Source organism: Triticum urartu, chromosome 5A, assembly GCF_056163025.1.
Source record: "Triticum urartu cultivar PI428250 chromosome 5A, HENAU_Tu73, whole genome shotgun sequence".
In the NCBI taxonomy this organism is placed as follows: Eukaryota; Viridiplantae; Streptophyta; class Magnoliopsida; order Poales; family Poaceae; genus Triticum; species Triticum urartu.
In genome coordinates, this window is record NC_141877.1 from 350,666,221 (window position 1) to 350,690,162 (window position 23,942).

At 41.4% G+C, this 23,942-nt stretch overlaps 2 protein-coding genes across 2 annotated transcripts; both read right to left on the minus strand.

The window, feature by feature from the left end:
- Positions 1-5,805: 5,805 nt before the first annotated feature.
- LOC125508947 (ribulose bisphosphate carboxylase small subunit, chloroplastic 3) lies at positions 5,806-6,860 on the minus strand. Its single transcript, XM_048673767.2, has 2 exons — positions 6,574-6,860; positions 5,806-6,452 (listed from the first exon to the last, which is right to left on the minus strand). The coding sequence occupies exons 1-2, from the start codon at positions 6,718-6,720 to the stop codon at positions 6,072-6,074; spliced, it is 528 nt and encodes a 175-aa protein (XP_048529724.1). The 5' UTR covers positions 6,721-6,860; the 3' UTR covers positions 5,806-6,071.
- A 1,667-nt stretch (positions 6,861-8,527) lies between these two features.
- On the minus strand, positions 8,528-16,740 carry LOC125508948 (NAD(P)-binding Rossmann-fold superfamily protein). The gene is made up of 10 exons (XM_048673768.2): positions 16,570-16,740; positions 16,182-16,320; positions 15,283-15,371; positions 13,886-13,941; positions 13,749-13,804; positions 12,746-12,839; positions 11,610-11,689; positions 10,579-10,621; positions 10,102-10,193; positions 8,528-9,042 (listed from the first exon to the last, which is right to left on the minus strand). Exons 1-10 carry the CDS (start codon positions 16,629-16,631, stop codon positions 8,869-8,871), a joined length of 885 nt encoding a protein of 294 aa, XP_048529725.1. The 5' UTR covers positions 16,632-16,740; the 3' UTR covers positions 8,528-8,868.
- Between the last annotated feature and the right edge of the window lie 7,202 nt (positions 16,741-23,942).

The following is a 23,942-nucleotide window of genomic DNA, read 5'->3' on the forward strand; positions in this document are numbered from 1 at the left end:
CAAGTAACAAGTAGCAATAGTAATAAAGGTGCGACAAGGTGGCCCAATCCTTTTTATAGAAAAGGACAAGTCAGAACGTTCTCTTATGTAAAGAAAGTGTTCTCAAGGACACATGGAAATTCTCGTCTAGTCACGTTCATCAGGTTTGGTTGATTCGCGTTCGCTACTTTGATAATTTGATATGTGGGTGGACCGATGCTAGAGTGTTGTTCTTACTTGAACAAGCAACCCTCTTATGATTACCCCCTCTCACAAACATCCATAACTATGAAAGAAGAATTAAGATAAATCTAACCATATCATGAAATATATGGATTCAAATCAGCCCCTTACGAAAGAACACATAAACTAGGGTATAAGTTTCTATCACTCTCACAACTCATCATCTACTTATTACTCCCCAATTCCTTCCCTTAGGCCCAAATATGGTGAAGTGCCATGTAGTCGATGTTCGCATGACACCACTAAAGGAAGAACATCATACATATCATCAAAATATTGAGCGAATACCAACTTCACATGATTACTTATAACAAGACTTCTTCCATGTCCCCAAGAACAAAAGTAACTACTCACAAATCATATTCATGTTCAAGATCATAGGTTTATTGAATATGCTTAAGGATCTGAATATATAATCTTCCACAAAATAAACCAACTAGCATCAACTACAAGATTTAATCAACACTATTAGCAACTCACAGGTACCAATCTTAGATTTTGGGACAAAGATTGAATACAAGAGATGAATTAGGGTTTGAGATGAGATGGTGCTGGTGAAGATGTTGATGAATATTGGTCTTTCCACAATGAGAAGATCGTTGGTAATGTCGATGGCTTCAATTCCCCCTCCCGAGGAAGTATCCCCGGCGGAATCGCTCCGCCGGAAAGCAAAAGTGCTCCTGCCTAGGTTCCGCCTTGAGACGGTGACGCTTAGTCCCAAAAGTCTTACTCTCATTTTTTTTCTAGAGAAAAACCCTTCATATAGCAGAAGGAGGGGCCAGAGGCCAGCTATGGGCCCCACAAGGCACCAGGGCGCGCCCTGTTGCCTTGTGAGCAGCAGGTGGCCCCCTCTAGTATTTCTTTGTTATAGTATTTTTTATATATTCAATAAAAATCCTTATGAAGTTTCAAGTCATTTGAAACTCCGTAGAATAGCTATCTCTGTTGTAGCTCTTTTAGGTCAAGAATTCCAGCTGTCGGTAATTTTCTTCTCTGTGTAAACCTTGCAAATTAAGAGAGAAAAGGCATTAGAGTTGCAACATAAAGTTAAATAATGACCAAAAACATTATAAAAACAATAGCAAAACATAATGCAAAATGGACATATCAGACTCCCATACAACCATAGTTGTCGGGTCAGCTTGAAGGCCGGCAAACCTACACGCATAGGCTGAATACACGACATTGGGCTCCCAAGCCCATCTCACAATGTCCATCACGCCCAGCTCCAGGGTGACCACGCTCACTTGCTCCCATAGGTGCAGGTACTCCTCAATTTCTGCCGCATTTAAGTCTGGACCCGCGTCACTTGGCCATGCATCGTTTACCGCCTCCTCCGCCATTTTGGCAGCCCTAATTCGTGGCCGGACTCAATCATACAGTTTTGGGGTAATCTCTTGAGTCCTCATTCCACTAATTCATCGGTCCTCCCAGAAGAAAGTACCTCCCATCTTTGAGATCCACGAACACCGCGGCCTAACATATAGCACGAGACTCTAGCGGCACATTGAGATGGAACTCTACCCACAGTTAGAATCCATTGACATGGTTTATCCATAGCCATCTCGCACGAAGTGCAAAGTTGAGCCAGTGCAAATTGGGTATGGCTAATCCACCCGACCACTTTGGAGTACACACGGTGCTCCAAGCCACCGCACACTGTCCACCTCTCGCGTCTGCACTCCCAGCCCATGAGAATCCTTGCAGATTTTGATCATGCTGGTTATAACCTTTGATGGCACATCGAGGGTGATCATGGCATAGATGTGCATCGCACATAGCACCGGTAGGGCAAGAACCAAACACCCAGCCTTGTCCATGGAAGCGGCTCTCCATGATGGTAATTTTTTGGCAAACCCATCCACAATCTTTTGGAATTGCACCGCTGTTGGCTTCCTTAAGCAAAGTGGAAGGCCCAAATATCTGCATGGAAAATTCCCAACTGTGCATCCAAGTCCATCCCAAAGTAGATCCACCTGATTCAGAGAACATCTAATCGGCACAAGCACACACTTTTCCGGGTTAATCCTTAAACCGAAATCTTAAAGTCCTCAAGAATTGTCGCGCACATCCCAATGTCTTGATCCAAGGGCTTCAGGAAGATCATGACATCATCAAAAAATATCGACAAACGGTGGGAGAGTCCATGATTACTCAAGCCAGAAAGCATTCCATGCTCAGTCACAGACCGGAGCAGATAATGAAGGGCCTCAATCAAAATAAGTATTCCCTTTTTACGGAAAGCCTTCATGGCGCTCTTTATTGAAATTTAAACAAAGTTACATCATTTATTACATCTGAAACAATAAAGCTAGAAGGATTATCATTAAAAACACTAGAATTTGTAACTGCATGTCTAGCTAAATTGTGCACCACCAAATTTTCTTCCCGGTTGCAATGATGCAATGAAGTAGGTCCAATTCTTTGAGCTAATTGAAAACACTCTGCAAGTATCGTTGAGTAAGGACTGAAAACTGGAGCAATTCCATTGAAAGCCTGAACTAGCTCGAGGGAGTCCGATTCCATAATGACTGAAGTACATCCAACTCTTTCTACAAGCTTGATCCCTTCCTGTAGGGTCGTTGCTTCAGCCGTAGCCACATCTAGCAAGTGGTTTAGGGGTATACACGAGCCAACAATTGCTTCTCCCTGATCCTTATGAAAAACAGCTCCTGCACCTCATGTTCCATCACTGAAGAAAGAGGCGTCCACATTCAGTTTGTACATGTTCTTCGGTGGCTTGCTCCACAGTATTTCATTTGTGACAACTTTAGGACCTATAGCACCAAAATCACTTGCAAATGCATGTATTCTGCACGTTGATCGTGCCGGTGGTGCAACGTACGCATCCTTGACAAACTCCCTCTGTTGCCACCAAATATACCAGGATCCAACAACAATTAATTCTTTCAGCCCAACATGACCAAGTACATGAGACTTGTTGTTCAGTCACTGCCAGATCTCTTCCAACACAATTGATCCTTATCAATGTTTGTAGCTTCCTCAGTTATGTACAGAATGCCCAAGGCTCGCCATACCTGCTTTGCTTGATAGCAAGTAAACATCAGATGCTTGATGTCCTCTGCACCCTTTGTGCAAACCGGACATTGGCATCTAGTCGGGATATGCCTGTTTGCCAGTATATCCAACCCTGGGAGAATCCCATGCAAGGCCTTCCACGCGAATATTTTCACTTTGCTCGGAACCCTCAATTTCCACAGAATCTCCCATGCCGGATTCCGACCTGATGTCCCTTGTCCATCCACTCGCGTCAACCTGTGACGATGAGAATAGTACCAGTCAATATAATACGCAGATCGGATGGAGAAGGAATAAGATTTCCAAGCCACAAAATCTTCCTCTTGATGTTCGCTTAAGGGAATCCGCAAGATTCTGTCCACATCTACAGGGTAAAAAATATTCCGAATTAACCACTCATCCCATTTGCCAGTCGTTGGATCAATAAGCTCATTAACTGTTTTCAATATTATTTGTCCCTTGGGAGTCTGTATGTGCGATTTATACTTCCTGGAATCCAGTGATCCTCCCAGATGTTGATCATCTCCCCTGAACCCACTCTCCAAATGTGTCCTCCACAAAAGAAGTACATAGACCTGCCACTATGCTTTGCCAGGTAAAAGATGACCCCTTCTTCGGACCCGCTTTCAACAAGTGACAATTTGGGTAATATTTAGCTTTAAGAACTTTGGCGCACAGAGAATCTGGATTTGAAATGAGTCTCCATGATTGTTTCGCCAACATAGCTAGATTAAAGGAGTGCAGATCATGAAAGCCCATACCTTCATCCTTCTTTGGGATGCACATTCTCCACCATGCCATCCAATGCATACGTTTTTGGTCCTCTATATCTTCCCACCAGAATTCAGACATTGCATCAGTCATTTCTTTGCATAATTTCTTCGGTATGAAGACAGACATAGCAAAAAGCCAAAAACTGGAATGGATTGTATAACTGCCTTCAGTAAAATTTCCTTTCCTCCCATAGACAATTTTTTTCTTTCCAGCTCTTTAGCCGCACTATAATTCTCTCCAAGAGTTGAATAAAAATGTCACTCATGTCCACACCCACCATAGCCAGCAGTCCTAAATATTTATCTGATAGAGCTTCAGACATAATATTCAACTTTGTGCATATGTCGGCCTTAGTCTCCACACTCACATTAGGACTAAAGTAAATGCCGCATTTTGCTTCACTAACCACTTGGCCAGAACTTGCACAATATTGATCTAGAACCTGTTTCAATGAGGTTGCATTATTCATATCAGCTTTCATAAGGATAAGGGAGTCATCAGCAAAAAGTAAATGTGAAATTGATGGTCCATTTCTGCAAACCCTGACACCTTCAATGCCACAAACCTCCTCTCTATGAGCCAGAAGACTATAAAGCCCTTCTTCACAAATCAAAAACAAATATGGAGATAGGGGGCCTCCCTGTCGGAGTCCCCTTCTAAGAATAAAATATATTTTTTCTTGATTATTGAATCTGACCTTATATTTAACTGACTGGACACATGCCATCAACAGATTTACAAACTCTACATGAAAGCCCAAGCGTGTCATCATTCTGCTCAAAAAGTTCCATTCAACCCTATCACAGGCCTTGTGCATATCCAGTTTAACTGTGCAATAGCCCCACTTGCCTTTCTTCTTATTTTTTTATTGTATGAATGCTCTCATAAGCCAACAAAATGTTATCTGTAATGAGTCGACTCGGTACAAAGGCACTATGTATCGGAGGGATGATGTCATCTAGAATAGATTTTAACCGGAGAGTTATTATTTTGGAGATTTCCTTATATAAAACATTACACAAGCTAATGTGCATGTACTGTGTAATGAGCTCCGGAGATTCCACTTTGGTATAAGAACAATTAGATCTTGTTTGGTACTAGGGTTTTTGAGGGGATTGGTGGGGATAATCCCCATAGGGATTGGGTGAAACTCCAACCATCGGGCCTTCTTTGGTACTAGGGTTTTTGAGGAGATTGGTGGGGATAATCCCCATAGGGATTAGGTGAAACCCCAACCTTAGCCCAATCCCTTCAAATCTCCATTTATCCCCAATCCACCAGGTGGGGGTAGTGTATTGGGCATTGAGAAAAATGCACTAGAGTTTGGGGATTTGTGGGAAAATGTGGGGATGAAACATATCAAATACACTAGAACCAAATGGTGTTTTGGGATATATAGGGATTTAGGGGTTTGACCGGGATAATTCTCACCAATTCCCTAAAATACACTAGTACCGAACAAGGCCTCACCCAATCTCTTCAAATCCCCATTTACCCCAATCCACCAGGTAGAGATAGTGTATTCCATATCGAGAAAAATGCAATAGAATTTAGGGATTTGTGGGAAAATATAGGGATGGAATATATCACATACACTAAAACCAAATGAAGTTTTGGAATATGTGGGAATTTAGGGGTTTAATCGGGATAATCCTCACCAATTCCCTAAAATACACTAGTATCAGACAATGCCTTACCGTGTTATTCTTGATTGCTCATCAATCCAACATAAACTATGTCTAGCGGCGGAAATAAAAGATGCGCGTGCCGTGCCAAAGATGTTTCTCATTATTAATTACCCGAATACATAGTCGACAGATTGTATAAATATATTATGTGCATGTGCATATACATAGCCACCGATTGCATTCACATACGAGCATGCTTTCTCGAGCCATGTTGGTACATGAACATGGACATACACATATTCTTAGGAACAAACAAGAAAGATAAATGGAGAAGGAAAACCCAAAGCAATGTCAGAGTTGACAAAACCGCAATGGCACTTTATATGTGGCCCGTGGTGAGTGAGCTGTTTAGGCCTTGCCGGACTCCTCGCAGCCCGGTGGCTTGAAGGCGATGAAGCTGACGCACTGCACCTGGCGCATGTTGTCGAATCCGATGATGCGGACGTACGCGTCAGGGTACTCCTTCTTGACCTCCTCCACCTCGTTGATCACCTGTGTGGCGTCGGTGCACCCGAACATAGGCAGCTTCCACATTGTCCAGTACCGGCCATCGTAGTACCCAGGGGATGCGTTGTGCTCACGGAAGATGAACCCAACCTTGCTGAACTCGAGGCAAGGCACCCATTTGGAGCGGATCAGGTAGTCGACCTGCTTGAGGAGGGCCTCCGTGCTGAGCGGTGGCAGGTAGGACAGGGTCTCGAACTTCTTGATGCCCTCGATGGGCCACACCTGCAAATCAGATTGACATTTTTGATACATTAACTATAATTCTAGTTCTACACATTTGATGTTATTGACTTCCGTCCGTAAGCTAGAAAATGAGTAGAAAGGCAGAGACGATGTAGTTTACCTGCATGCACCTGATCCTTCCACCGTTGCTGACGCTGCCGAGGCTAGCGCCGTTGGAGCGGCGGCTGACGGGGAGGCCGGCGGTGGACTTGAGCCCCTGGAAAGGAGCGACGGAGGTGGCCGACGAGGCCATCACGGTGGGGGCCATGGCTGTGCTATGTAGGTATATAGCTTGCTAGGAGGAGGCACTCTGGCTTGAGGACTGCTGCGTTGGGTCAGCAGCGGCTTATATAACCCTTGGGCCCTTGCTGAGCAACAACAAGATGTGGAAGGGGTGGCTGATGTTCCGCGGCGGCGATTAGCCCCCGCGCATCACCGGCCTCCTGATAAGGTCCGGATAAGCAACCACATGTCTGGGCGCCTTATCCTCTGTGCCATCCAATCAACGGCCCTGTGCCCTGCTGCGCTACCTGCTGGTCCTACTCCTTCCTGCCTACGGCTGGTCATAATGGACAGGAATTTAGAGGTAACATCACACACTCCAATGCAACTTTACTTATGTAACACATATTTAATAAAGAGAGAGGTGTTTGTGATAACTAGCTAAGTTACCGGAACATCACACACTCCAAAAAACAATGAGTCTATAACCTAATAAATACATTGTTGCATGACACTACATACATGTTCCTACCCACTATGGAGGTAGTAATATAGTCTAGGGAAGTGTGTAGGTTACTAGCTTATGTTCCTGCCCATTGTGACCAGCCTACTTGCACTCGTGCCCATTCACATTATTCTCTAGGTTTGCTGTACCGTATGTATGGTGAGATAGTGAGATGTATCAACATTGCTACTCCTACTAACTAGAGGTAATTTTTCTTCGAGGGAAACTAGAGGCAGTTATATTGTGAAAGGGCATCCGCATTAGGTACACTACCAGAGTAATATACATGGCAAACATAGCTTCCTTCACCTGACACGGTTAGTATGGTGGTCTCAAGTCTCAATGCACAGGACAACCTTTCCCAGTTCTAACTTTCAATCCTATAATTTGGTTTGCTTGTTTGCTTCCTATCCGACCTATCAATCAAATAAACGTCTAGTTCCATGATACAAGACTTTCGCTCCAAGACAGTAGATTTCTTGGTTGGGTCCCTTTTTCTTTTTCTTGGTTGGGTCCCTTTGATACAGGCTCCCTTCCTACCGATGATCATACAACAAATGAACAGTAGATTTCTTGGTTGGGTCCCTTACTTTTTCTTGGTTGGGTCCCTTTGATACAGGCTCCCTTCCTACCGATGATGATCATACAACAAATGAACAGTAGATTTCTTGGTTGGATCCCTTACTTTTTCTTGGTTGGGTCCCTTTGATAAAGGCTCACTTCCCTACCGATGATCATACAACAAATGAACGTGCATGCTTCGTTTTTGTATGCATGGCCACTTCATATTTTTATGTCCAATTTTGGTCATTAATTTTATCAATAAACTATTCTATGCCCTAAAAGGTATGCCATTAGATGTACATTTCAAAAAAAAATATAGATGATATATTTTTTATGACATATAATCTATATTTTATTGACCAAAATTATAAGTGAAAATTTGACAAAGGATGATGTGACCTTGTATAAAGAAACAGAGGGAGTATTTTAATTTAATAAGTTGGTATTTATTCAAATCAAATCCTTGAAGTCTGTTAAAAGCCAATTTAGTCTTTTGTTAACTAACTGAACAAACGAGAATTCCTAACCAGAATTCCTAACCGCTACTAAAATGAACTGCAAAAATGTCTTATATTACAGAGGTAGTACTTTTTAGATAACTTCTTGAACATTTCGAAGATCTGGATGTTACAAAAGGCCACATCGAAACAGAGCCGACTACTGCTGGCTAGGGTCTAACGATGGATTGGGAAATTATACACGCGAAGTAAACATGTTGTATGCTACTAGTTCTACCAAAAGCACCAATCGGTACAGATAAACTAAGAAAATTATCCACAATCGGTTCACGACCAGGAATAGAGTTTTCCTTACCATAAACTCGAAGTTACAAACCTTAACCTGCTCTCTACAGTAACTAAAAGGAACACTTTCAACCAACAAGCATGTAAAAACAGTTTCCAACAGGAAACTCGAGGTTAACTGCTTCTTTATTGAGCACATCCTTGGCTAGTAAGTAGATCAGGCAAACAGGGCCACGCCAGGATACAACTATCAGAGAATCTGCGACCGTAGCTGAGACCCCATGGTCTTGTGATGTCCGCTTACACATTTAGAGCAAATAGGAAAAACCAGGTAACAAAAGATGGGTGGAGACACGCCTTATCATCCTGTACAAGCATACGCTTACTTCTGCTCGCTGTAACGCATGATGCCATACACATCAACGATACCAGGAGGGAACACCGGATCCGTCGCTGCTCTTACAGCGACCTTCGCTACCGAGGTAGCACTCACTGGAGGAGTTAGCATCGGGCCGACAAGTGGCAATCTGGTTAGTGGTTTTGCATTTTGGAGCACCTGCGGATGTAGAGGGACCTCAGATTAGGGCTATACCACCTCGGGAAGAAATAATAATGCAGTACAATTACAGAAATGAATCGTTCAAGGAGTATAACTTACATCACAAACAATACCAACATTAACAGTAATTGCAAGCTGAATATGGCATTTGCACAGGAGATGAGTTACGATCTTTGGATACTGGGTTACTACAGGCAAGTTTTATCTTTGGCATTGCACCTGATTGGCATCTATTGAAACATAAAAGATTGCTTTCGGCCATTGTAACCGTTAACAATATAGCTGTGAACTAATGCAACCAATACCCGGTTTGGGTACTGAATTTATATGAAACATATACCAAAAAGACACCCTGCGAAAATCAGACTTGGTTTGAAAGAAAAAAACTGATGATACATGCATCATCATTATCCATCAACCTCATGCCTATGGAACTCGGTGCAGTCATAAAGACTCATAAAGCAAATCTGAAGGACTGGACTCACTAAGGGAAGGCAGCGCCAGTACTAGCAGGTGAGTTAGATGTGTGATACACTTTTCATGGAATTTTTTTGTTGTTAATAAACTGGAAGCATACATTTGATCTAACCCAAGTAGTTCAATCCGAAGCCTTCACATTCAGTCTAATCTTGGTAAATAAAATCATATTACATTGACATGCTGAAGCTCACCATATCCCTAGCACTGTCCATTCTATTCACAATCCCTACTAGGCCAGGGCATCTACAGATAGTTAGGATAACTTATAGCAATTCTAACACCTAGCACTATGAATTCCTGTAAGACAAGATTTGATGCTAGACACACACAAAATGATGCTCACATTTAGTCTAAACTCCTTTAGTTGCCCTTGCTTATTAGTTCAACTCAAATAACCTTCAAAGTCCACTCAACCACAGTTGCTCATCATATATGGTACATGATAAGTGCTTGGGATCGGAAGGGTCGAACTACAATGTATTAACGGTTATGAGGAGCTGGGCACTAGCACACCATGGGAAGTTTCCTCTTGTGCGTGTTCGAGAAAGTATGCCCATGAGAAGAGAGAAACTTTACCATTTGCATAGGTGAACCCACAAGTCCAAGGGGTATGTTCACACTACCCACTCGACGAGTTCCATGAATAAAACCAGGCCGCAATATCACTCCTACAAATAACAAAATAATTGTTTGCACCATCAAGAAAGATTCCAGTAGAGAAGGAGCATCAGAAATACAAATCAATAAAATAATACTTCGAAGGGATCTCAAAAACCATTTTGATCCAAGAGGGATTCATGAGTTAAGTTACACCAATTTAGTGACTTCAATATATAGGATTTACTTCAGTTTGGTACTTTGATCACATCAAGGTTGTCCTCTCTGTGCATAGTTTTACAATTAATAATTCATGGAGTAGATATGACCTTTACTGGTCAAGGCCTGCTTTTACAATTAATAATTCATGGAACATATGTAACTTTTACTGTCTTGCTTTTTAAAGCAATTATTCTGGCTTCTGAATATAACTATTTGCACCAGGTTGGAACTTACCTCCATAGGTAAACTTCGACAGCAGTTCAGCTTCAGCAGCTCTCTTTAGTAAACAAAACAAAGGAGGTCAATATTTTGCACAATGATATATGCTTAAAGAGGGTGGATATGAAAAATGTCATGCAACAAAACAAACGTCAATGTTTTGTAAAGAATTGAGTACAAAGAGAGCACCTAGAGGGTCAATTAGGATTACAGTATCATGCTAAGCATGTAATTATCTGAATATTTCACACCAGATTGTGATATCACTCGTCAGTCCGTAATCAACATTTACCTATTCTAACAGTCCCTCCATCAAGAATATAATAAGGCCTATAATTTTGCCTATTACAACACAGGGTTTGGCATGTGAAGTTTATGACAGTTTCTCTTGTTTGCCTTTGTTTATCTTCCGTCACTCTTCAACATTTATGACTACACTATAACTTATCTGCCTCCTATTGCCAAGAGCCCAAGACATTAATACCATGAATAGCATGGTCATTTCCTGCTAGTAATCTCTTGTTTTTATGACTTCCCAGTTCCCACAACATGATAAACTAAAAAATACCTTATATTTTTAATGGGTAGCAGTATATGGCTTTTTATTTGGCTTGAAATACCAAATTCATATATCATCTAACCTGTCCTCATTGGATTGAAACAATTTAACTATAAAAAGGGAAGAATTCATGGATCTTTGCAGAAAGTTCAATAGTAGTAACGTTTAAAGAGGCACTACATCTGATATGAACAGCGGAACAAAACGTACTACTACTAATTTATGATAAACCCAAATATAAGTACTCCTGGAGGGAACACAAATAAAAATATATAAGACATGATTTCTCACAACAGTTCAACTGGCACTGATAATAGTCAACATATTGCACACCACCACCACCACAACAACAAAGCCTTTAGTCCCGAACAAGTTGGGGTAGGCTAGAGGTGAAACATATTGCACACCACACAAATCAAATATATATAGCAATTTTAGAAAAGAAATGAATGGGTCCTTAATCATGTCAATAATCCAGACATCTTACCTTGCCCTCATAATAACCTTGCAATAAGTAATTCACTAAACCAAAGTCTGCAGCTGACACATACACAAATCTTTTTATGCCTGCAGGTAGAAACAGAGGTAAATTGGAGAAATCCTGGTAGAAAATCTATCTTTCCAGTTTAAATTCATAAAGCATGAAATTTCTAGAGCTGGTTGGAATATTATATCTTGAGTGCTTTTACAGTACAGATTTATACAATACAAATAGATAAATTGCATCATATCTAGAAGAGTGGACTTTATGCAGCATTTATCTCCCCAAAATCAGAAAGGTCATTTGGAAGTTTTAAAATTCTGAACCAAATTGGTGGACATCCATTTGTTGATGAAGCATAAACCTGGCAATTTGGGCCAAAAATTATATCCAGTTGCATTTCTCAGAATAGGGAGGTGGGTCTAAGACACATTGTAAGTGTGCACAGTTACTTTATTAGGGGTGCAGCATGTGGCAAGCATACATATTGTTAGAGGTTCAGCATCAGACAAACACTACTTCTCGCCCAAAATATGCAGGTTCACTCTTCACCAGAAAATGTACAACCAGAATTGTTTCCAACAATTATTCTCAAACTTCGAGGTGCACAAAATCAATGGGGTGCATCCACAAATTTTCCTCGTATCAACACTATGAGTAATAGGTTGCAATATGATGCATTCGAACTTAGCAACTTACAGCGATGATAGGAAGAGTTGGAAAATGTACAACTCTCTTTTGTGTAACTACAACATGGAACTTTATCTTTATTATTCAGGGAAAGCAAACCAACAATAGGATAATTGTGTTCCGAAAATTCATGTCCATTATGAAATTCATTACCCGAATATTTCTCTATGGGTAGGTTTTATATATCATACTACATGTACACCAAAGACTGGGCAAGAATCCACACTGAAGGCAAGGAAATGCCCAATAGTGGTCCATTATGAAATCCATTACCCAAATATTTCTCAATGGGTAGGTTTTATATATCCACATCATAAGGCCGCTGTGGTTTTAACAGTAGAAAGGAACAGAAGTTCTCACTTAACAGGGAAGGCCGAATAAACCAAGTAAATTTTAAAAAGTTACATGGCATGCCACAGTCAATATCGGACCTAGCTTATAATGCAAAATACCTTTCTCAGCTGCAACCCTGATGGCATTGATGTTTGCAGTCCCATTCAGTTTGAACATTTGAGAATTTGACCCAAAGCCTCCAACACAGGATACCTACGACAGTTTTCCTTCCTATTAGTAATATTTCTTATGAATCCACTTTGGCATAAAATGTTTGATACATGTCTGTCTTAATTAGGTGTAAGTACATAATGGTATCTGCGCTTATCTCAGATATGAAGCCATGCAACAAGTAGACATTAATTTAACTACAAATGGGTTGCTGAAAGCAGCTCGTGTCAACAAAAAGTGGTTTCGGTTTAGGATTTCTAGCTCATCAAATAAAGTTTGTTACATTGAGTTTTGGAGTTGCATTAAACCCAACAATTGTTGTACTTAACAGTTACAAACAGTGCATAAGGTACACAAACCAAACTTAAGCATGGTTCATATTTGTATAATATCCTAAATTCCTATGATTGGCTTCTCATTGCCACATTGGTGTAGTTCTTATCACGTCTTTTGTGGCTCGGTTTCAACCATTCACCAATAAAAACTGGATCAGCTGCTATATGTATCACAAAAATGATGAAGTAGCAGCTGTTATTGAAAACCAAACACCCTATAATATTGCAAATTTGAAGGATGGAACTATGCGTTCAACTGTACATGGTTCGAGTGCACATTTAAGCTCGCACTGCTTTAAGCATGGAAAAATATTGGCATCTCGCTTGCTTTGAGAACTAGCGTCAACAGAGTATCCCTGCATACCGATGTTGCATTCTTTTGGATAACTATGGCATTCAATAACAAACTGATAATTATGCAATAATAACTGTACACATTATCAAAACCATAATACGTGAAATTAAGAAACTAGAAAACTAAAACATAAACATACCAAACATATAAAGTGCACTTAACTATACAATATCAACTGACCAGGTCCCAAAAATATGCACAATATGAAATGTTCAATAATGAAATTAACATGTTAGAAGGGAGAATAGAAGTTAAGCATACAACAGCAGAGACACCATCCATACTATCCTCCAGTGAAGCAGGTTCAAGGAGATTGCCTGTTCGAGAGAATAAAATAGATAGTGAACAATATGACCATTTATAATTACGCAAGCAAAATTAACTTCATAATGAGCAACCTTGATTCCATATAACTTTGTCAGCCCAAGATTCACTTATCGATGGCTTTCCAGATCTGTTCATAGAAGGTCAAAACACACTTGGTGAGAACAGGGCAACATTTTGGTTGGGCTAAGATATACAGCTATTCTAGCTGTACATAACGCAATTACATTTTCAATCGTAGGCACTAGAGTTCTACAGAAAATACAATTGTATTTTCAAAACCAGTTGCGGAATTATGTCCAGTTCAGTCAGCTATTTGAAGGAAATCCCAAAATGTGCATATTGCAAAGAAGAAAGGATCGCGCTGGGGTAAAGGATTGTTTGCAAATTGTCATGAAGTGTTAACTAGGGCTGTTTGATAGTAGAAATCTTTGCTCGGAGAAACTATAGCATGGAAAACCTAATGCAAATTTTAACAAGCAGAATTCACTCAATTTTTTTCTACGAAGATTTCTGTGAGTCCATTCTACTATAGGAAACATATACCAGACGCTTATGTTGTGACATTAAAGAACGATTATAATATCCAAACAGCTCGGTGACCATCATTGAAAGAGCTGCTAGAAGGCATGGCTTGAACGGTGTTAGAGTCTCTTGGGGGAGGCATAGACAAAAGACTGAGATGAAAAACTTGTGAGAGAGATAAATATTCCCACGATTCTAAAGAAGTGAAGGCCATCTATTAGGAAGATGTTTTTGTGTCTAGTTTGGAAAGTGAAGAGTCCGGATAGGTTCTCCTAGTAAATTGACATGCTTGTTCCAGATCACTTGCCCACTCACGCGGATCTGTTTGGCCTCGACTCAACTGTCAGCTTCCTATCAAGCATGAGTAAGCTAAAGCTAAATAGGATGATTTGTGTAGCTTAAGTGAACAAAACCAACGATTTCATCTTCAAAGCAGAATTCCAAGTGTATCTTATGGTTCCTAAGATGTATAGACGAACCATGGTTGAAAACTTGATATCGTGAATTCATGAGGCAAGTGGAATTTTCACAAACAGCTTTATGAGAGTTTTTTCAACATATGTCCAACAAACTGAGAGCTACTACAGAAGTACATACAGCAAACAAGCCATCATCAGAACAACTATGATGACACAATGGAGAAATATGAAATGGGGGAATGGGAAGCTTTTATGTAGTGCTGAAGCCAAGAGCATCAACAGAAAATTGGAGGACTTTGTCATCTTATCTACAGGTAGAATAAAGGGTTATATTTGTCCATAACTATATGTTTAATTTTCAGTTAACATCCAGGAGACCAGGATAGATATCAATTTCTTATTTATTCTTTTACAATAGTTTTCAACAGCTTACGGACAAATAAAAAAGTGCAACCCACGTGCATGCAAAGGCTAAAGAAGAAGTAAAGAAAAAAATATCAGTTCACAAAAATAGCTTATGGAATTACCTATTTAGACTAGAGACAACAAATCCTCTCTCCAAAGCCTCCTTGCAAACATGTGAACCAACGAAACCACTTCCACCTAGCACAAGCAGCTATATCGACACAAACGTCAGAGGCAGCTCGGTAATCCTAACAGAAGATGGAACACAAGAACAAACACACTCACAAATTGTGTCAAACATGCCAAAAACATATAATGAGCTACAACAGTAATACCAAAAAGAAAACATCTACAAATAAAACAGTATACATGCACAGCTGTGCATGGATGAAACACCATTCCATGTGGAAATGTCGTGCATACATGTATAACATGATTATCAATGAGAAGTGTCAATACAAATGTTAATGAAGCAAAATAAGGGTGAAGGTAGAAACTAAACAGGGGTATCCAATTTTCTCCACTTGTCCCCTGATATTCTCAGCTATATATGTGTGGTATTTCTGCTTTCTGATGTATAATTGATTTACCTTATTAAGACAAGAAGCAGGCCTTATGTTCGTTTATAAGAGCCTCACTCCCAATAAAAATTATCAACTACTAATATAAACTGATAAAGTAAGGTCAGAAGTACCAGCATTTTCACCCCCCCCCCCCCACCCCCCAAAAAAAAGAGGAACGCTAAACCTTACAGTTACAGCGACAGTCAAAGCACTAACCGAGGGAACTGAGTGCTACCAACCAACATCGTACATGATTGCATACAATGTAATTCCAGTGGGCATGGGGGAAACTGTTCCATCCACAAAAGGACGGATCTATTGGTGGCACGGTGCTCATCCACATGGAAAAAACAATGAGCCTCTCGGAGCATATATGGGTACGATGAACAGTACCGCCAGGTTGTAACAAAACGATCTCCAGCAAACTAGGAAAATGCAATCATGGCACTATTTATTACCTTATGAGGAGAAGGCGGCGGCGGCGGCACCTTCACGGGTTCTGCCTCCTCGACTTTGAAAGGCTCGTCGACCCGGCCGGAATCCCTGGGCGTGGCATCGCTCGAGAACGCCTTGCCGTTCTTCAACAGAACTGGCGAGCTGCTCACATCATCCCACCCAAGGTAAGAGAAAACACAGTCGGCGATGATATCTCGGCAGCAAGAAAAATACGAGGATTTCGCGCCACAATCCGGCCGCCAAATGCGGCTCGCGACTGCGATAAAACCGCCGCAATGTCGCAAATTGACGAATTGAGGATTATTCCCCCCCCCCCCCCCCCCCATTCCCCGAGCTCTGTCCTCGGGGACGTATGAAACGCGTGACACGAGAAGGGACGCCGGGGGTCACCTGAGACGGGAGGGCGAGACGGAGCAGGAGGAACGGATCAGGCGGCTCAGGGCCGACCTCATCGCCGCCGCCGACGAACTCTCCTCGCGGCCGCGCCGAAAACGGAGGGGCGGGGGATCGGACGGGGGAGGGACGGGGGCAAAGGTGTGTGTAACAGTGGAAGGTTCGCGAGAGGGGGTTTGGGATCTCCTACTATATGGTCCGCGCGGTGGGCGGAAGCGGCCCGGGTGGCGCAGCCGGGGCGTGCCAGGTCGCGGCTTGACGTGCGGTTCCTAGGCGGTGAACGTAGCGGACTAGCGAGGTAGTGTCTGGTGTGCCATGGCGCGGCCGTTCCCATCTCTTCAACAACAACAAAAAAGGACACATGGTATGTGTGGTTATCAGCTTTATATCTAAAATTGCAAATTGAGCATGGGTCAAACGGTTAAATTCTTTATGGTGAAACCAATCCATCAGAGTTCAAGTCCTAAACTTGACATTGGTGGTCACATTTTCCTAGAGATAGGGTGTACGTGCATGTGTACATGTGGGTGACTGTACGTATCTATGCATGAGCGCATGTGTTTCTATTGTGTTCAAAAAAACTTATATTTAAAAGTTATAGTTAAAACCCATATTTAAAATTGAGCTATCATGCTTTAAATAGATAATAAATAAATAAGACATAATAAAAAAGCCCCTCCTATGAATTTAGTTGGCTCAAGGAATTTTTATGTCAAATTTTAAACATTAACAAGAAAAAACTCGCGTTTATCAAAGAATTTAAGAAGCATGATGCAGACGATCACAAACATGCACATACACTCTTTTCTATGAATGCAAACATATACATTCTAATTTTATGAGCACCTAGAGACATTGAGTCTGTGGAATCACAAAGTCATCACAGTCGTCTCCAGCTGGAAAAATATTGCGTCTTTACAAAATACCAAAGCGTCAAACCTAAAGTTTGATCCCTGGTGGGCTCGAACATCACTGCCCACTCAAACACGGGTTGATTCTCACGCTACCAATTTTTTTGGTAATGATAAAATAATATGTTTTGTTTGTTGTTAAGTATTAGCATGCCAACGACTTGATGATTGTTTTGAGAGAAAATTAGGACACCACTATAGCGCAACGTCTCTATCGTGCAACACCAGATTGCAAGCTGACATCCTTTCCATCGCAACACACACACACACACGAGGGACAAGGAGCTAAAATCAAACGGCGTGGAAACTGGTGCGTTGAAAGACTCCATGGTGAGCATTAAGACAAGCACCTTGTGCCCCCTTCGTCTCGCTTCTCCGGGCGACAAGGCGAATAGGTTTTCATGTCTTCTGTCACCCCGCCATGGCGCCACCAGTCCGCCACGTCTCTCGTGGCCTTAAGCCCATGGAGGCGTGGTGGACCCAGCCCTTGCCAATGGGAGGGATGCAGCACTGTTTTAGTTACATTTTTTAGTTCATTAGGGTTTTGTCTTGCTCAAGTAGGTGAGGTGATGGCCCTCTCTGATGATGAAATAAGGTCCTTCTCGCCTAGCCCTAGCTTAACAGTGCATCTAGCGTCATCGGAGGCGTGTGGAGATGTGCGATCTCACAGGATTTAGTTTGGTGTTGGTCTTTGGTGGATTTGCTTGGAGGGAGGGGGGCAAAGGTGTGTGTAACGGTGGAATGCTCGCGAGAGGGGGTTTGGGATCTCCTACTATATGGTCCACGCGGTGGGCGGAAGCGGCCCGGGTGGCGCAGTCGGGGCGTGCTAGGTCGCGGCTTGACGTGCGGTTCCTAGGCGGCGAACGTAGCGGACTAGCGAGGTGGTGTCTGGTGTGTCATGGCGCGGCCGTTCCGCGTGTTTTGGGTGTGTTTTAGGTTGGTCAAAACTCACGTTACCATCTCTTCAACAACAACAAAAAAGGACACATGGTATGTGTGGTTATCAGCTTCATATCTAAAATTGCAAATTGAGCATGGGTTAAACGGTTAAATTTTTTGTGGTGAAACCAATCCATCAGAGTTCAGGTCCTAAACTTGACATTGGTGGTCACATTTTCCTAGAGTAGGGTGTACCTGCATGTGTACATGTGGGTGACTGTACATATCTATGCATGAGCATATGTGTTTCTATTGTGTTCAAAAAAACCTTATATTTAAAAATTATAGTTAAAACCCATATTTAAAATTGAGCTATCATGCTTTAAATAGATAATAAATAAATAATACATAATAAAAAAGCCCCTCCTATGAATTTAGTTGGCTCAAGGAATTTTTTATGTCAAATTTTAAACATTAACAAGAAAAAACTCGCGTTTATCAAAGAATTTAAGAAGCATGATGCAGACGATCACAAACATGCACATACACTCTTTTCTATGAATGCAAACATGTACATTCTAATTTTATGAGCACCTAGAGACATTGAGTCTGTGGAATCACAAAGTCATCACAGTCGTCTCCGGCTGGAAAAATATTACGTCTTTACAAAATACCAAAGCGTCAAACCTAAAGTTTGATCCCTAGTGGGCTCGAACATCACTGCCCATTCAAACACGGGTTGATTCTCACGCTACCAATTTTTTTGGTAATGATAAAATAATATGTTTTGTTTGTTGTTAAGTATTAGCATGCTAACGACTTGATGATTGTTTTGAGAGAAAATTAGGACACCACTATAGCGCAACGTCTCTATCGTGCAACACTAGATTGCAAGATGACATCCTTTCCATCGCAACACACACACACACACACGAGGGACAAGGAGCTAAAATCAAACGGCGTGGAAACTGGCGCGTTGAAAGACTCCATGGTGAGCATTAAGACAAGCACCTTGTGCCCCCTTCATCTCGCTTCTCTGGGCGACAAGGCAAATAGGTTTTCATGTCTTCTGTCACCCCGCCATGGCGCCACCAGTCCGCCACGTCTCTCGTGGCCTTAAGCCCATGGAGGCGTGGTGGACCCAGCCCTTGCCAATGGGAGGGATGCAGCACCGTTTTTAGTTACATTTTTTAGTTCATTAGGGTTTTGTCTTGCTCAAGTAGGTGAGGTGGTGGCCCTCTCTGATGATGAAATAAGGTCCTTCTCGCCTAGCCCTAGCTTGGCGGTGCATCTAGCGTCATCGGAGGCGTGTGGAGATGTGCGATCTCGCAGGATTCAGTTTGGTGTTGGTCTTTGGTGGATTTGCTTGGATCCACTTCGTTCAAGTGATGTCAAAGTTGGATCCTTCCAACTTAAACTTCGACGACAGTTGTTTATTTTGATGCGCTAGTATTTTGGGGCCTTAGCACGCCGATTTCCTGACTGTCTAGATGGTTTTAAATAGCAGATAGCGGGCTGGTAGCGGATTGGGGTCCGCATAGCGGGCGACATTGCGGGCGCTATGTCAACGTAACGAATTTGTAGAAACCTATATTATTGTGTATATTTATAGATCATTAACAAAAAGTAATAACATTTAATTTGAGCAATAGCGTAGGCTATTGCGCTAGCGCTATTCCGGATGCAATAGCGAATGCTATCTTTGCTATTTGAAACTATTTGTCTACTATAACAAGGTTGGACCCACTCCAAAGAGGAAGGAGCGTTCGGCTCTCTCTAGTTCTTATAGTTATCGCTAGGTGGTCTATGGACCTTGTTATAAGTTTTGTTACTTCTGGTGTTTTTTTATTACCGTGATAGGTGATGGGTAGATCATAAGTTCTTAAAAAGGAAAAGAAAAAAGACCCGATGACACAACATGCAGTCTATGGACTTGCGGGGAAAATGTTGGCAATCTCTGGCATCTCATGGGCAAGCAACTAACCATTTAGCTAGCCAAATATTTGATGAGGCAAAGTTGAGCTAAAACCAAACCTATCATAATCTTGGAATCTCTCTTTTATTTTATCAGCGAATCTGGTATAAATAGTCGAGAACACTGCTCGGCATTGTTAGCTATCTCGGAAACAATCTACAACCGCATACTGACCAAGAGATGACTAGTCATATCTGATCCTAGCTTCATATCTAGACTATTTGAAAGGTTCTGGGCTTTTGTATATGAGAGTTAATTGGGTATGCATAAGGCCTGTGACGTAGTGGAATGGATATTTTACAAAAGATGATGCTCGGGATTTCATTGTCCTTCTTATGGCTTGTCTTTCTCCTATTAGATATAATGTCGGGTTCAAGGACCGGAAAACGGAATAATTTATTCCCACTAGGGGTCTTCGCTAGGGGGGGGGCCTTTATCATTGTATCTATTTTTGTTGTGCGCGGAAGGGTTATCAAGTTTATTGGCTCATGCGGAGGAGGTTCGTGGCATAGAGGGGGTAAGGCTATGCAAAATTTGAAGGAAATATGCCCTAGAGGCAATAATAAAGTTGTTATTTATATTTCCTTATATCAGATAAATGTTTATTATTCATGCTAGAATTGTATTAACCGAAAACTTAGTACATGTGTGAATACATAGACAAAACAGAGTGTCCCTAGTATGCCTGTACTTGACTAGCTCGTTAATTAAGTTTTCTGACCATAGACATGTGTTGTCATTTGATGAACGGGATCACATCGTTAGAGAATGATGTGATGGACAAGACCCATCCGTTAGCTTAGCATAAATGATCGTTTAAGTTTTATTGCTACTGCTTTCATCATGACTTATACATGTTTCTCTGACTATGAGATTACGCAACTCCCAAATACTGGAGGAACACCTTGTGTGCTATCAAACATCACAACGTAACTGGGTGATTATAAAGATGCTCTACAGGTGTCTTCGATGGTGTTTGTTGAGTTGGCATAGATAGAGATTAGGATTTGTCACTCTGTGTATTGAAGAGGTATCTCTGGGCCCTCTCGGTAATGCACATCACTATAAGCCTTGAAAGCAATGTGACTAATGAGTTAGTTGCAGGATGTTGCATTACGGAACGAGTAAAGAGACTTGCCGGTAACGAGATTGAACTACGTATTGAGACACCGATGATCGAATCTCGGGCAAGTAACATACCGATGACAAAGGGAACAACGTATGTTGTTATGCGGTTTGACCGATAAAGATCTTCGTAGAATATGTAGGAACCAATACAAGCATCCAGGTTCCGCTATTGGTTATTGACCGAAGATGAGTGTCGGTCATGTCTATATAGTTCTCGAACCCGTAGGGTCCGCACGCTTAACGTTCGATGACGATCGATATTATGAGTTTATGTGTTTTGATGTACCAAAGGTAGTTCGGAGTCCCAGATGTGATCACGGACATGACGAGGAGTCTCGAAATGGTCGAGACATGAAGATTTATATATTGGAAGGTTATGTTTGGACACCTGAATGGTTTCGGATGAGTTCGGGCATTTACCGGAGTACCGTGAGGTTACCGGAACCCCGAGGGGGTTAATGGGCCTACATGGGCTTTAGTGGAAGAGAGAGTAGAAGGCCAAGAGGAGGGGCGCCCCCCAAGCCCAATCCAAATTGGGAAGGGGGTCGCCCCCTTTCCTTCCCCCTCCTAGTAGGACTAGGAAAGGGTCGAACCTACTCCTAGTAGGAGTAGGATTCCCCCCTTGGGGGCGCACCCAAGGTGGCCAGCCGGCCCCCTCCTCCACCCCTTTATATACAGGGGAGGGGGCACCCCATAGACACACAAGTTGATTGTTTAGCCGTGTGCATAGGGATTTTGTGAGCGAACAACTTATAGGAACAATAATCAACTAGCATAGGAAGGCAAAACAAGCATAACTTCAAAACTTTAAGCACATAGAAAGGAAACTTGATATTATTGCAATTCCTACAAGCATATGTTCCTCCCTCATAATAATTTTCAGTAGCATCATGAATGAATTCAACAATATAACCAGCACCTAAAGCATTCTTTTCATGATCTACAAGCATAGAAATTTTATTATTCTCCACACAAGCAAAATTCTTCTCATGAATAATAGTGGGAGCAAACTCAACAAAATAATTATCATGTGAGGCATAATACAATTGAAAACTAAAATCATGATGACAAGTTTCATGGATATCATTATTCTTTATAGCATACAAGTCATCACAATAATCATCATAGATAGTAACTTTGTTCTCATAATCAATTGGAACCTCTTCCGAATTAGTGGATTCATCACAAAATAAAGTCATGACCTCTCCAAATCCACTTTCATAAATATAATCATAATAAATAGGAGGCACGCTTTCATCATAATAAATTTGCTCATCAAAACTTGGGGGACAAAAAATATCATCTTCATCAAACACAGCTTCCCCAAGCTTGTGGCTTTGCATATCATTAGCATCATGGATATTCAAGGAATTCATACTAACAACATTGCAATCATGCTCATCATTCAAATATTTAGTGCCAAACATTCTAATGCATTCTTCTTCTAGCAGTTGGGCACAATTTTCCTTTCCATCATACTCACGAAAGATATTAAAAAGATGAAGCGTACGAGGCAAACTCAATTCCATATTTTTTTGTAGTTCTCTTTTATAAACTAAACTAGTGCTAAAACAATAGACAAAAAGATTCGATTGCAAGATCTAAAGATATACCTTCAAGAACTCACCTCCCCAGCAACGGCGCTAGAAAAGAGCTTGATGTCTACTACACAACCTTCTTCTTGTAGACGTTGTTGGGCCTCCAAGTGCAGAGGTTTGTAGGACAGTAGCAAATTTCCCTCAAGTGGATGACCTAAGGTTTATCAATCCGTGGGAGGCGTAGGATGAAGATGGTCTCTCTCAAACAACCCTGCAACCAAATAACAAAGAGTCTCTTGTGTCCCCAACACACCCAATACAATGGTAAATTGTATAGGTGCACTAGTTCGCGAAGAGATGGTGATACAAGTGCAATATGGATGGTAGATATAGGTTTTTGTAATCTGAAAATATAAAAACAGCAAGGTAACTAATGATAAAAGTGAGCACAAACGGTATTGCAATGCTAGGAAACAAGGCCTAGGGTTCATACTTTCACTAGTGTAAGTTCTCTCAACAATAATAACATAATTGAATCATATAACTATCCCTCAACATGCAACAAAGAGTCACTCCAAAGTCACTAATAGCGGAGAACAAACGAAGAGATTATGGTAGGGTACGAAACCACCTCAAAGTTATCCTTTTTGATCGATCTATTCAAGAGTCCGTAGTAAAATAACATGAAGCTATTCTTTCCGTTCAATCTATCATAGAGTCCGTACTAGAATAACACCTTAAGACACAAATCAACCAAAACCCTAATGTCACCTAGATACTCCAATGTCACCTCAAGTATCCGTGGGTATGATTATACGATATGCATCACACAATATCAGATTCATCTATTCAAACCAACACAAAGTACTTCAAAGAGTGCCCCAAAGTTTCTATCGGAGAGTCAAGACGAAAACGTGTGCCAACCCCTATGCATAGGTT